Source organism: Podarcis pityusensis (assembly GCF_964106645.2).
Source record: "Podarcis pityusensis genome assembly, chromosome: 1".
NCBI lineage: Eukaryota > Metazoa > Chordata > Lepidosauria > Squamata > Lacertidae > Podarcis > Podarcis pityusensis.
The window spans coordinates 63,527,919-63,543,489 of NC_138028.1; the positions used below are offsets into that span (position 1 = coordinate 63,527,919).

The following is a 15,571-nucleotide window of genomic DNA, read 5'->3' on the forward strand; positions in this document are numbered from 1 at the left end:
CCAGTGTTTTAAAAGCTGTGCTGTCTCCTGGTTTGTCACCAGGCTCAAATCAAAGTGGCGGTGTTTTCCTCGAAAGTCCTGCATGGCCTAGAACTAATGTATCTGAAGGGCTGCCCGAGTCCATATCAGCCTTGTTAGTTAGGATAATCATCAAAGGTCATTCTGTCCCTCAAGCTCCACATATCTGAGGTGCAGTTGGAAGCAATGGCAGGGCCTTCTGGTGGTACCCTGAACATGCTCTGTAGCTGCCTTGCCCAGCACTCTTCTCTTTTTGATATCAGGCCCTTTAAAATAATCAGTCTATCTTAATCTTATGCAAATTTACAGCAATGATGGGGAACCTGTGGTTTTTGCAGGGCCAAGGTGACACGGGCTGAGGGGAGATATAATCCAACAGGGCCGATTTCCCTACCCCTGATCTAGTCTGTCTTAATTTTTCTTTACTGTTAGTTTTTATTTAAAGGAGTGGAAGTGTATTAACCAAGTTAGAACTTTGGGAAAAGAGGCAGACTTCAGCATAGTTGAAAGTTCTGTGCAGTACTCAGGCCTCAGTTGAATTTTAGGAGTGGTTCTGTATAAATTTTGTTGTTGTTGTTCACAGAGTTCTTGACTGGAGGGCAATGTTACCCTTGCCACTGCCACCACAAGAAAATACAGAAATAGATGATGGAGGAAAGGGGACAGATTCTGGAAAGTTTCTGGATCCTTTCTGCTGAGCTGGGCATTAACATGCTTCCATTAAAATCAAGGACTTTTAAATCCTCAGGAGCAGTATGCCACGTATGCCACGTATGTCATATCAACCTATGAGTAAAGCAAACTAATTGTAAGAGCCAGAGAGTTTCGAAGGAGGAACAGGTGTGTGACAAAGACTTTGGTTTTACAAAAAAAAAATAAAATTTAATTCACAAGCAACACAAGAGTTAATCTAAGACACACAGATACAGACTAAAAATACAAGGACATTTTTACATTCAAGTTGTTAGAAGGTTTAGTTTCAAACACCAGTTTGAAAAAGAAAATGTTGCCATGTGCAGGAATTTCACTAAAAGAGCACCTAAAAAGCCAATGGTGGGAAACCTTTGTTCCTCCAGAAGCTGCTAAACTACAGCTTCCATCATCCCTAGGCCACTGACTATGCTGGCTGGGGCTGATGGGAATTGGAGTCCAACAGGACTTAGAGGACCACAGGTATATTGGCTTATTAGGTAAATTTTTAAAAACTAAAGTTCTTACATTCATTCCCTATGAGTCCCAATGAGTCATGAAATCCATGGATACATTCCACTCCTACTCCAAATTCAGCACAGGGAAGGACATATGATATTCCTGAGTGCACTGGCTCCATACCAGGCACAAGCAAGCATTATGATGCATGCACTGTAATTTAGCCAGCAATGCGAGGCAAAAGACATTAAGGCGCATCGCTTAAGATCTGTTTTGCACCTTCCTCGCTGGAATACAGTAGAGCTGTTTCTTCAAAGGTCCACAGTATGTAAGGTGTTTGCACCCTGCATTGGGCAAGCATGCAGGGATGAGAGCTCAATGCTACCTGTCATTTATGAAGAGCTGCATTAGAAGGAGGGGAATTTTGTAACATTTCCTTCTTAAACTTTATGATGCTTCATGTACCAACTAAGTACCAATTATGTACCAGCTAAAGACACTATAGAGGAGCCCCACCCATCTTTCTGACTGTATTCTCACTGCAAGAGATTATTTCACTGAAATATGGCGAAGGGCAGAGATGTCAAAAGCAGCCATTTGTGAAGTACAATGCAGCTTCCAATTACATGTTCAAAGCGAGTGAAGGATGCACCAAAGCACAGATGCGAGCGTTCGAAAAATACATGTTTGTAAAATATAATGAATAACTACTACCACAGGTAAGTGAGCAACAGTGCAGAGAGCAGATGGAAAGTTCACCTTTCCTGTCTTGCTAATAAATTAAAATCTGTATAAAGCAAGGATTTATTTCAACGTAGGTAATTTAAAATGCTTTTTTGGATGTCTTGAATTTCGTGTCTAAGGTTGCATTTTCCTTGCCGTTGTTTCTGACACGTTTTCTTAGCACTTCATTTTGCTTCCAGCTTCTTGTTCTAGTTTCTATGGAACAAAAAATTAGCCATGTTAAAGAGAGACACAGATACTACTGCTTTGATTATGTTTATTATTTCCCTAAATGTTAAGGTTAACAGAACAGGGCAGACGTAGGACTACTATTACTATATCATCATCGTTGTTATTGTTATTATTATTATTATTTAAATGACATTAACTATATGCTTGAACTGTTAACTTCTCTGCATCTGATAAGTGTCTGAAAAATGCTGCTAACATAGTGTTTATTGTTTTACTCCATAAGCCACTCAGAGAGCCGTGAATGGCCAAGCAATAACTTGTAGTATCCTGTGGCTCAGAAAGTTTTCAAAACTTACCACACAGAACTAATATGAGGCTCAGCTCCATCTAATGAATAGTTTGGGACACACCTTTCTCAGACTGAAGCACTAAGTTCGGATAAGGGATTTCTTATATCTGACATCAGCATCAAGCACCATAGTACTAAGGTTCAAAGAGAAGCGCTTGCTCAACAGTAAAAGGCAACAGAAGAGGCTGATTCCTGATCCTGGCACTTTGCCTGTTGCCTTTGAAGCCTGACATTTTAATCACCTGATGTCACATGACAGTCAAGAGGGAGACCCTGCCCCCTTTTCAAAAACGGCTCCTGGCAAGTGGGCCAGTTCTGGATCTGTGCTCCCAGGCTGAAAGAGGTTCTCCACCCCTGCACACAGAACAAGCCCAAGCATGTGCCTTGGAATATTGATAGGGTGTTTTTTTTTGGTGTTTTTTTTTTTTGAGATTCTAAGCATGTCTAATGCGCTCCCAGCTTCTAAATTAGGAATTCAATTGCATGATTCTTTAACAATACAATTACAGTAATTGATGCTGGTATCCTTTATTACCTAACATTTGGTACAAATAATTAACACGAAGATAGCATTGTGCAAAGTACTGATAACACTGTATTCGGCTTCTATTAGCTCCGGGGAATGCTACGTGCAGCACTTCACCAGCTGCATAACAGAAAGAGAACATTAATTTTGCCTGGAGGAAGGGTGGTTAAAAGGACAAGAGGTAGCAAAAAGGCAATTGTTTGGGGACCTCTTGAGTATGTGAGATTGTCCAAATCAAGCTTTTGTTGTAAATGCACAGATGCAATTGGAACCATGATGGAGGCAAAGGCAACCTGTTCTTTGGCAGGGGGAGCCTGGACAGTGGCATGCATAGCCCCACATCAGCAAAACTCATTATATCCTTGGCTAATTTAAAACTGGCTTCCCTGCCATAACCATGCTGCCCAGGGAAATGTCCTGCCTCTGCATTCCCCACCACACAAAAAGGTATCCGAAGAAGTCACTCTTACTGCTGGCAGGAGTGGCTAGGGCCGTGCACCAAAGCAATGATTCTTCAACATCAACTTCATTGGACATGTTGTGCGGATGCCTGCTTATCGTCTTCCAAAGCAACTACTCTATTCTGAACTTAAAAATGGAAAGCATAATGCTGGTGGTCAACAATAGAGATTTAAAGACTCTCTCAACGCAAATTTTAAAAAATGTAGTATAAACACCAGCAACTGGGAAACACTGGCCTGCGAGCGCTCCAGTTGGAAAACAGACTTTACCAAAGGTGCCATGGGCTTTGAAGACACTCAAACTCAGGACACAAGGGAGAAACGTGCTAAAAGGAAGGCACGCTTGGCAAATCCACACCATGATCAACTCCCACCCAGAAACCAATGTCTCCACTGTGGAAGGACGAGTGTGGAGTGTGGTGGAGTCTCCTTCTTTGGAGGTCTTTAAGCAGAGGCTTGACAACCATATGTCAGGAGTGCTCTGATGGTGTTTCCTGCTTGGCAGGGGGTTGGACTCGATGGCCCTTGTGGTCTCTTCCAACTTTTCTATGAGTGGATCCAGAATTGGCCTCCACAGTCACTTACGGACTCATTGTTAAAACCATGTTTATGGAAGACAATCTTACTTGGCTACGAGTGATCGCTAAAGAAGAAGGTGCGTCCACCCACTCTTGACCTCACCACCCCCCTGCCCCGTGCCGGTAAGCTACAATGCCACCACTGTCAGAGAGTGGCAGCATGGCACTGCCCCTCTGCTCCTGCCTATCACTGCTCTGGATTCAGAAATATATGGAGCATGGCTATGATGGTTAGCACCAAGGAGGCGGAGATATCACAGAAAAGAGGTGGCGGAAGCTAGGAAAGAACCTGCCAGAAGGATTTTATGAGACACTGAAAATTGTGGAAGAAGAAGAAGAAGAAGAAGAAGAGGAGGAAGAAGAAGAAGAAGAGGAGGAGGAGTTTGGATTTGATATCCCGCTTTATCACTCCCCTTCAGGAGTCTCAAAGCGGCTAACATTCTCCTTTCCCTTCCTCCCCACAACAAACACTCTGTGAGGTGAGTGGGGCTGAGAGACTTCAGAGAAGTGTGACTAGCCCAAGGCCACCCACCAGCTGCATGTGGAGGAGCGGAGACGCGAACCCAGTTCACCAGATTACCAGTCTACAGCTCTTAACCACTACACCACAAGGGTGTGGCGAAGAATTCAGCAGCTCCACCTTTTGCCACAGCTATGATGGGAACTGCCAACAAGCCACTGCACGGTGAGGAAGACAACAAACAGCTCCAGGGTTTATGCTCTTCCAAACAGATGGATAAACTGCTAGAAAACATCCAGGCAGTTTAGTGTCACAGGTAGGGGTAGGTAAAAGTGGGAAGATGTACATACAGTCCTGAAGTAAGGGAGAATATGTAATTCTGAGAATACTGTCAATCCCCTTTGTGTTATTTGGCTCCTCTTTCCCTAAACAGTTGATCCTCTGGATACGAACTTAATTGGTTCTGGGGGTCCGTACGTACCCCGAAAAGTCCGCATCTAGAGGCACCGCTTCTGCACACGGCGAAACCTGGAAGTACACTCTTCCGGGTTTGCCACGTTAGCAACCCGAAAGTTACGTTACCCAAAGGTAATGTAACCCAAGGGTCCACTGTATTAAAACATGGAACCGACTAAGAGTTTCTTAAGGAGTAACTTTTTCACTCAATTTAACTGAGTAGCTAAAATATATTGACCCAGCTGTACATCTAAATTACCACAGCAAAAGACTAAGAAAAATGGTAAATATCGGCCCACAATCTTGGCGCTCCTCCACAGCCACCTACTGCTCAAGTTTGGATATAATCACTGAAAATTGTAATTTGATACCTACCTGTTGATTTAGGGACTCTTAGAGCTTTATAACTTAACATGCTGTCTTGTTTAATACGCTTTGCAGTTGTATGACCGTGCTGATTTGTAATGTCGCTGTTCGATACTGAACTGTAAGAAAAAGTTATAGTTTGCTTTTAGCACAGTGATCTTAAGCTGGCATGCTCAGTTTTCGGTTTTTGGAACACAACATCTAAAAGTATATTAGATCGAGGACCACGTGTGTGACTAATTTACTACAAGAAAGATCCACCACAGATATACTTGTATGGATTGTGGCTATTTCTTCTCCTGGTCCTAAGAAAAGCTGAACAAGTATGATTCAAATTATATTTCTGGTTTGTGTCTGTGCATTTGTTTCCCAGTGTGATGGAATAGAACTTTCAGCTATTCTGTGCTGGGTTTTTGGTTGTAAAACCTGAGTTGTAATAATGGTTGTGCTTTGCTTTAAAGCTCCTGTATAGGAAGGTCAATAGTGCGCAGGTAGGCTCAAAGAAAATAGGAAATGTTCTGCTCAGGAAGTTCTGCACAGGAGCACTGAAAATTCAGCGTAGGAACCTGGCAATTAAAGGGCAGTCAAAAACTGATCAGGAGTTTACTCCTGGGAGTCTATTCTCCTGATTCATTAAAGGTTTAGGAGAGGGGAAAGGATCAAGAAATGATGCTTAACCTTATAACTGCTGTTAAGATTGTTGTTGTTGTTGTTGTTGTTGTTTAGTCGTGTCCGACTCTTCGTGACCCCATGGACCACGTGGTTTTTTAAAATGTGGGCATTGTACCTCCTGCAAATATGCTCTGCAGGTAAAAGAGTTTAACAACCAAGCAGGCTTTAAGTTCATTTTACAGGCATTTGCCACATGTGCTACTCCACGTGTAATTTACGTGATTAGATATCCCTGTGGATTGTTGTATGTAGGTCATACTCTCGGACCTATCAAAGTAAGACTATCAGAACACCGATCTAGGATCAGGAACAATGTAATAGATGCTCCTTTAGTGCAACATTTTATTGAAGCATCTCATTCCGATGAGGACTTGACATTTTTTGTAATTTGGACATATTCAGGTCCTGTAAGGTAAAGGTAAAGGGACCCCTGACCGACTCTGGGGTTGCGGTGCTCATCTCGCTTTATTGGCCGAGGGAGCCAGCGTACAGCTTCCGGGTCACGTGGCCAGCATGACTAAGCCGCTTCTGGTGAACCAGAGCAGCGCACGGAAACGCCGTTTACCTTCCCACCGGAGCGGTATCTATTTATCTACTTGCACTTTGACGTGCTTTCAAACTGCTAGGTTGGCAGGAGCTGGGACCGAGCAACGGGAGCTCACCCCGTCGTGGGGATTCAAACCGCTGACCTGATCTTCAAGCCCTGGGCTCTATGGTTTAACCCACAGCGCCACCCGCGTCACGCCTATTCAGGGCAAAAAAAATCCTTATGCAGAAAGAAACTAGGTTTATTTTCTTATTCAATTCCTTACATCCCTCAGGTCTGAATACTGAAATTGGTTATAGGTTTTTTGTGTGTATTTGTACTAATGTTTACATGTAGAACACCTGAGCATGGACTAAGTTTGTTTCACTTCTGTGGGCCAAGTGGTTTCTTTTGAGTACTTAATTGTGCATGTGTGGATTGCCATTACTTTAGATCCAAATTGTTTACATTTATGTATGAGTTTGTATTAATGTTTACATGTATATCATCTGAACATGGATTAAGTTTAGTTTTACTTTTGCTGTGCCATATGGGTCACTTTAAGATATTCTGTATCTGTGGATTGCCAACACTTGTAACAATTTTGTGCTTGTCCATATAACTCTACTTTGTAACAGTTGCTACTTACCACAGCTACCAATATGCCATAAGAGCCACTGTCCTGTAATATCACATATGGTATGTACAGTTGTTTATGGTTTTATATTATTTTTGCTGTAAAATGGGTGAGATAATGATATTGTATTTATCTGCATTACTTAGAGCTTTAAGTACTGAAGCCCAGGACGGCGAAACAAGGCCAATATTCTGGAAATCCTTGTCTAGACTCTGTGTAAGGATTTTGTGGAACTGTAACAACCTTTCATGTGGATTTTTTGGACTTTATGAACAGACAGATGGAATAGACACCATTACACGGCTGGACCTTACGAATGAACTGACTAAGGAATGATCTGATCCACTGGGTCTTCTGCAACCCATTTCACAGATGGGGAAAACAGCACTGAACCTGAAGCATGACTTACCTTAATAACTTTCTTTTCCTCTCAGCAGCAGATGTCATTGCCATATAAGATGGCTTATTATGTATGGGGTCTGGCTGCCTATTTAACGATGGAGCGACAGCAAGTCTGAAATAACAGCAAAGGGGGGGGGGGAAGTAGTTGTGAAAAACCCAGAGTATTTCTTTAAAACAAAAGCCACAAATTCTAAAAATAATCTTGCATTCAAAAAAGTGTCAGTATTAAAACAAAATATGCAATGGAAGGATATTTTATTTGCATAGCTTTTAAAAATCCAGAAATTGCCAGTAGTGACGCTTACATGTCTGTTTTCACTGGAGGATCTGTTCTGCAATACCTTCAATGGAAATAACCTGGTTTCACCTGGAATTGGGCCAGGATGAGAAATTTGCACAGGAATCAGCAGTTGACACTGCTGGGTACCTGCAAAGGTTGATGCTGCAAGAGGTACCCTACTACCAACTTCTGGAACCCTATGACCTTGCTGCTCCTTGCTAATGCTGAACATTTTCTAACAGCAGTACCCAGAAACACTGTGGGATCCACCCAGGGCCCACTCTAGTACAGTAACCTGATTCGCCAGCCAGGTGCTACCAGGAAGCGCGCAAGCAGCACTTGAAGGCAACAGAACTCTTCTGTTAACATCCTTGCCTATAAGAAATGAAGATATAGAGGCCTACTGCTGCTGAATGTACAGGCACCATTTTGTCATCATGGTTTCTTTTTTTTGCGACTGATGAGACACATCTGTCATGGGTTTATCTCATCCCCTTTCAAAGCCATCAGTGCCAGTGGTGACCACCACATCTTACGAAAGTGAATTTCATCTTGTGCATTGGTCTGCACTTTTTACAGCTCTTCAATGTCATTTTCCAAAAGAGACTGCCAGTTGTACCTTTGATTTATTTAAAGGCATCCTAATACAGGCAGATGTATTTCAATCCTTAGCACAACATTTCCCATTCTCACCACCATAAACAAGCCAACGTTTTCAGAGCTGTTTAGAACAACCCCAAGATCTCTTTCCTGAGTACTTACCAGTTCAGAGAGACCACATCAATGAATACGTTGCCATGATTATTTTATTTTGATTTTTTGCCCCAATGTGATTTTGAAAATGAGCCTCACTTGCCATTTTGTCGCCCACCCACTTTGAAGAGATGCTTTTGGAGCAATTCACAGCCTGCTTCGACTTTCATCAACCTGAATAATTTGGTGTTACCTGCAAGTCTGCCTACAATCCCTGACTCCAGTAGCACAGATCCCAAAATAGATCACTGGAGGAACCCAATGCTTCCTTCACTCCATTGTGAAAACTGCTCAGTATTCTACCCTTGCTTCTTCACTTGCCTTATTGTCGTGTTTCGCCAGACTTTGTGTTCATGGACTGCAGTCCATGAAAGAAAGGAAAAAGGGATCAGCAGGAGGAAACAGCAACACGATCTTTTGGACAAGGCCATACATAGTTTAACAATTCAGGCACGTCTTTCAGAGGCTTTAAATGCCACAATTATCTGACATTAGAATGTGAAACAACTGAGGTCACACTAATTGTGCAAAAAGGAAAAAAAGCAGATAAACCAATATCAGGATTAAAGTGGCGAGGAAGGAGAGAGGCTATTACACCTCCTCTTCCACAGAAAATACCTTTGTAAACTATTGTTGCTGCTGTCGGTCACCTGCAATTTGCTTTCAGATTCATTGGGAGGGAAGTCTGTACTGCCCATGTTGCTTTCGTAGAGAGTAACTGTCGAGTTCATGAGGCGCTCTGGAGTCACGATGCATATGTTATCCCCATGGCTCTCCTGCTTTAATGGCTCCTGAGCCTGTGCAGTGCGGCTGTTCATTTCTTGAAGGCCTGCTGCTGTATTTAACAGTTGCTTTACCACAGTCTCAGTATGCAGGTTCTCCACAGGCTTCTGGCAGCCCTTAGGTGTATACAGAATGGGGTGGAATTCTTTGCTGATGGAATCCACCAGGTGATTAGGACTTGGCCGACTGGATTGCTGAGGACTTTGCATTGCCATGGGAGACTCCATCAATTTCCGCCTTATTCTTTTGCTAGGAGGTACTCCGTATTCTGCCTCAAGTTCCACATGGGTCATAACTTTCTCTGATGGCATACCTAAGTTGAAACACAGGCAAGAAAAATCACTTAGGTGTGTGTTCTAGGCTTTGCAGAGAAGAGTAAGAACAGTTCTGTAGAGCTGGATCTAGACCAAGGTAGCTGAGCCTAGGTTTCACTGAAATCAATGGGACAAGTTAGTAGTGACTTAACTTTTTTTTATGTTTTAATGTAATTGTATTACTTTAAGTCACCCTGATCTCCCTTTGGATTCAAGTACAGTAGTACCTCAGGTTACAGACACTTCAGGTTACAGACTCCGCTAACCCGGTTAAGAACTTTGCTTCAGGATGAGAACAGAAATCGCGTGGCGGCAGCGGGAGGCCCCATTAGCTAAAGTGGTACCTCAGCTTAAGAGCAGTTTCAGGTTAAGAACGGACCTCCAGAACGAATGAAGTTCTTAACCCGAGGTACCACTGTACCTTAGTCTGGATCATTTTAAGCCCTCTCCAAGCTTTCTTTTTTCTTTTTGAAATTTGCATTTTATTTATTTGTTAACATTCTTATATTAGATCAGTAAACGTTGTCATATTACATTACAGGACTTACTATAATATAATTTCCTACATGTATACAAAAATTATATACAAATACCTATAAGTGCACCAGCAGCAGTGTGGGAGAGAAGGAAACAGGGAACTAATATAATAATTTATCAACACATAACTGTACAGTTGCTGAGGATAGCAGCTTATAAGCCATAATTAAAAGCAGCTGAGCCAGTACAGAACCATTGTAATAATGGCTGATTGACAGAAAGTATCACACAGTGAAGGAGGCGAGGGCAGTGAGGAGCAAGTAGGAGAACTTAAGAAGGACGCATAAGAGACCACGGAAAATGGAAAGCGGATTATAGCAGTGGTGGTCTTAATTTCTTGCAGCTCATACACAATAGGCAATGGAAAGCAATACTCGTTTCTGTCAGATTGGTCTCCATGGATATCAGGCTATGTCTGATACAACATGAAAAAACATCCTTAGAGTGCATTGGAACCCACAATACATTTTCCAAAAAATGTATGTAAAACACAGAATAGTGCTGGCATTGTGCTCCCCCCTCCAATAACATAGTGCCATATGATATGATCCTGCCCCAAAGTAATGACATTTTGGTCAGAGGTAACCATAAATATGGTCTTAAACAGATTCCTGAGATGTAAAGATGTTAGTGTTTTGCTGTATTATTTACTAGTCCTTTAGAACCAGAGAGAGGGAAAATATAACTGGCTAATGAAGGTACTCATGGTGACCAAACACTTGACACTTCAATATTGAAAGGAGAGATCTTCTTCCCATATAGTACAAGGGATGGAAGACATAAGCCAACTAGCCACTTATGAGAAAGCGACTTTACCTAAGCAGAGGAAGGGTGGAAAATTATTAGATAGATGGACTCCCTACATGGATATGTTTGCATAAATAACAAACATCTGGCAAGTTGGGATCTCCAACTGAAGCCCTTACCTCTCTACTGATACACAATTATTTTATTATTATTCATTAGTACTGTATTTTCTTTGTACTTTGCTTCTTCCTTCTGTATACAATGTTTTAAACCTGCTTTCCCTTCCACACATAGACTAAGCAGATGGAGGAAAAACTATGAAAGGGGCTTAAGAAATTTTATTACAGCATGTGACTTGATTTCACCCCTCTGTTCTGCCTGCTGAAATAGTTAGAAACCAAAACACAGAGGTTTAGTACTGCCTTTAGAATGTAGTAGTGCATTTAGCTTGCTTATCTGCATAAAACAAACACTTTGCCTTTATTTCCACCTCTGCCAGGCAATGAGCTTAGCCTTCGTAAGACATTTATTCAAAATCTACCACTGCTTGATTTTGCTAGAATAAATTCGGAAACCACACATCAAGCCACTTCAAAAAAGGCATGTCACCCTAACTGACATGTTAAGTCCAAAACCAATGAAAGACGAACTACTGGGGTGGTGGTGGGGAGATCTTCAGCAATTTAGAAAGCATTGCACCACCATTTTAGATCACTCACCCAAACAAGGTGCAACTAGACATAGCCATGATTCTAACCACAAGCTAAAGGTGTCTAGAAGGAAATATTTAGGGTTGGCTTACAAGCAGCAGATCTTTAAGCTGAAAAATAGTACACAGAAGGTCAGGAAAAAGTGTATCAGAACATCCTAGGTTTTGATGTAGAACATACAAAGTATAGCTATGTATTATACTTATGATGGTGAAGGGTTGACATGCTCTGCATAGCAGTTGGACTAAGTGAGACCATTCCTGTGAATATGTAGTAGTTAACTGTACAGCCTCTGTTCTTGGTCCTACCCTCACAGGAAAAATAACAAGAGAATCCTACCTACACACTTGCTTCAAACTCAATGGCTCAGAGGCATTCTCTCTCTCCCCCGCCCTCTGGTTAAAAATTCAGATTGGTGTTTGGCTAGATACAATTCCAGTACTTCCTGGTTCATAAATTTTAGTCTGAAGTATTCCACATTGCATTTCTAGACAATAAACAAACTCTGTGTGCTCAAAATATTTATCTTCCAACATCCTATGGCCGAGAAACCCGATTATATGAATAGTGATGCAGGGCTCCAATCATAACATTTTGAATAGCCACTTTGCTGAATATCAACAATATGCTTTGCCCGGAGAATCCAATTATAATCTTTCAAACAGCTATCCATTAAACATTTTAGGCAACATTTTAAAATATTAATTTATGAGGCGTTGCTCTAGCTTATGCATCTGAAAGTATGTGTTTCGGGGAAAAGTAGTGGTTGGCGGACCGTTGGTCTGTGTTTATACATTATAGCACTGACGTTCCTCTTTCCAAAGAAGAAGAAAAAAAGTTTTGTTTACTGTAAGGCACTGGGTTTTTTCAAAATGTCCTAAGAGAAACTGGGAACGAAGTCTTGGGGGAGAGAAACATTTTGGTGAGAGTGCCAAGTTTTAGAAGCTTCTCCCAGTACTGAAACCACTTTTAAATTACCCGTAAATGTAAGCATTTAAACTGCAAACCAGATAGGTAGAGAACACAAAAAGTATTGCCAACATTAATAATTTGTTGAACTTCAACACAATGAGCCATATTTCATACTGCACTGCAAGCTCATTAATAAAAAGCAGGTTGCTGGGGTTCCATGAAGCACAAATGCGAGCCATTAGGAAAAAGGAAACCCCATATAGCTACTTAATGTCATCAGAATGAAAGAAATCCTTAGCAAAACAATTGTTTCAAACAACTTGGGCCCAAAGTACCTCCTGATTCCTTATGCTCCACCTCAGTCACCGGGATCTTCCTGCCCCTGATGTGCCCCCTGGAACTCCTTGCCTGTAAAGATCAGGCAAGAGTCACCCCTGCCATATTTTAGAGGTCTTCTGAAAACAGTATTGTTCAGACAGGTCTTGAATGGAACATGAATGGATATTATTATGGATATTATAATGCTCTACACCAACTTGCTATTATTATTTAACGAAAGTACTGTATATTTAAAAGAGTGATTGTCCTTGTTTATCCTGCCCTTAAAAGTGGCCAGCATGGGCAATGGTCACGGATAATGGGATTTGTAGTGCCACAGGCTGCCCAACCCTGGTTTACTGCTATGAGGACAAGCTTAGGTGTGCCTCAAACCCTTCTCTTCCAGTGAAGTTGTGAAGAGGAGATGATCAGAGGTTGATGGTCCTGGCTTCTTTGGACAAACCATAGTTAAAGCTCACTACTCAAACCCCCTCCCCTACTTTCAACAAACTGGTGTGCTGAAAATGGAGGCAAATGCTTGTAGCCATGCTGGAAAAGCGAGCCCACAAGCCCAGTCCCATAAATTAAGATAAATTGGATACAATACTTAAGGATTAATTTAGGATGTAAAATCGACCACATCCCCCCAACTTATTACCATGTGTGTTATGGGGAAAGTAAATACACCTTATATTAAAGCTGCGTTCCTTTGCACAGATACCTAGAAGTAAGCCCTATGGCAAGCAGTGCAACTTACTTCTGAGTAAACTTTCACAGGTTTGAGCTGCACCTGCCAAAATATATTTTTGCCATGCTTTAGAATCGACATGAAAAACAGGAGTTGAACATGAAGGTATTCAAATGAATGATTTCTCTCCCTTTCAATTAAGAATTTTTGGACAGCCTTGGCTATGCCATGTCATGCCTCCAGAAATCTCTGCCGATAAAGGAACTCATTTATCACGAAGTGAGTATACAAAGACAAGACTTAGCATGGTATCAAGTAAAGTGAAAAGCGTGAGGGAAGTATTTAGCAAACATGAGTCACAGTCCACAAAAGTCGAGTTCATGTCAAAAAGACATTGATGAATGGGACAAGTTCTAATTGGGTTTGGGACAAAATAACGGGTTGGGATTTTTTTATTCTTCCAGAACTCATGTTAAATACATGCATGAGAAGGTATTTCTGGAATCTGTGCTAAATTAAGTCTGCTCGGTTGTTCGGCTAAAGTGAAATCAAATATTAATGTATTCATTTCAATAAACATTTCTGGGCTTCCAGTGATTGATCCAATTACTCTACTAATCATAAATTTTGATTCTTTTAACAGCTTTCTGACTCATGGAATTCCGAGTTGCAAATGTTGCCTAGTGAATGAATTTTGGCTATTTAATATTCATGTGACCCCAACGCGTTATTATGCCAAGCAATTTAAAGATATTCTAGAAGCAATAAATGCAATGTGGGTGTGTGGGAGCTACCCAAACCCCAGCTTGCATCCAAAAGAATGGCAACATTACTGTGATGCTATTACTTAAGATGGAGAAAGGAAGGCAGTTGTAACAGGGCAGCTTGAATGGGAAGAAGCTCTCCAGTACGTATTGAAGCTTACAGGTGAGAGGATGAATGAAGATGAAATCCTGCATCTCAAGTCAATGTTTTGACTAACATGAGAATTCACAGCAATTAGCTCTTCCCAGTAATAAATTGGCTTTGCTTCTGGTCACTGGAGGAAGTAATGGGCACTTCCCCCTGCATTTAAAAATGGACCCCACCCCCCTCTCTACTAATGCACAGCTACGCTTAAAGAAATGGGATATCTGAAACAAAGCCAGAAATACTGGCAAGTGCCTGGCTGTGAATGGAGCTCGCGTTCGCATCTCACACACAGAGAGAACACGGATCACGCCATCAATCAAAATCCTACTGCGCAAGCCTTAAGAATGCCACTCTTAACTTAGAGCTTGTGTTTTTACTTGACTGGTATAATAATTTATGTTGCACTTCAATGGCAGGAGTTAAAATATCACAGCTGCCTATGATTTTGCAGTCTGCTATAAACTGCAACTAAAAGGTAAACCCCTCACTCTTTTTTTGAGGCAACAGTCTATTTGAAATTAAAGTTGTTTCAAGAGCAAAGGATGATGTTGTTATTCTGCTGCCAAGTCTCATTTCTTACTCTCATCCAAGTGCTACTGAAAGCATATAATAACAAGGCTTTGAAGTTGCCAAGTGAGGTAGAAAAGCCAAGAGTGATGGGTTCAATCAAACGGCAACCCCACCCTACTCTACCGGGAGAGAGAAATCTCTAACCAACCTTACAAGTTTTGGGAAGCGCGCTACCAAGTTAAGTTCTGGAACTGAAAACTGTCCAGAGATCTTTGTCATTAAAGTTTGCTATAAGCAGCCTATCACCAAAGCACGTCTGTCTATCTATCTGTCTATAGCAAACACAGGGGCACTGTAATTTGGGCATACACATCCCGAGAACTGAGTTTTGCAAAATATGGAGAATTTTTTTTTTTTACCAGAAGAACCCTTAAACTGATTCCTTCACCAATACAGTGAGAAAACAGTTAGAACTATAGAGGGAAATGAATGGGATTTACTGCTAAAGCTCATCACCCTCAGCTTACTCTCATGTAAAATTTTTGAAATCTTGCTGACTTCCATTCTAGCAGCTTCTTTGTCTTTGGTCAAT

The 15,571-nt window shown here is 41.5% G+C and overlaps 1 protein-coding gene across 2 annotated transcripts in view; it reads right to left on the reverse strand.

Moving 5' to 3' along the window:
• Window positions 1–1,957: 1,957 nt before the first annotated feature.
• KIF18A (kinesin family member 18A) overlaps window positions 1,958–15,571 on the reverse strand; it is a 38,768-nt gene continuing 25,154 nt past the window's right edge. The window contains exons 14-17 of one of the 2 annotated variants that reach the window (XM_080983217.1): window positions 9,167–9,644; window positions 7,523–7,627; window positions 5,288–5,397; window positions 1,958–2,106 (exon numbers count right to left, since the gene is read on the reverse strand). In XM_080983217.1, the coding sequence (XP_080839343.1) occupies window positions 1,991–2,106; window positions 5,288–5,397; window positions 7,523–7,627; window positions 9,167–9,644 (809 nt within the window). In that variant the 3' untranslated portion in view covers window positions 1,958–1,990. Of the gene's footprint in view, window positions 2,107–5,287; window positions 5,398–7,522; window positions 7,628–9,166; window positions 9,645–15,571 lie in introns of those variants that run through there. The other variant, XR_013979854.1, reaches the window with a different exon arrangement.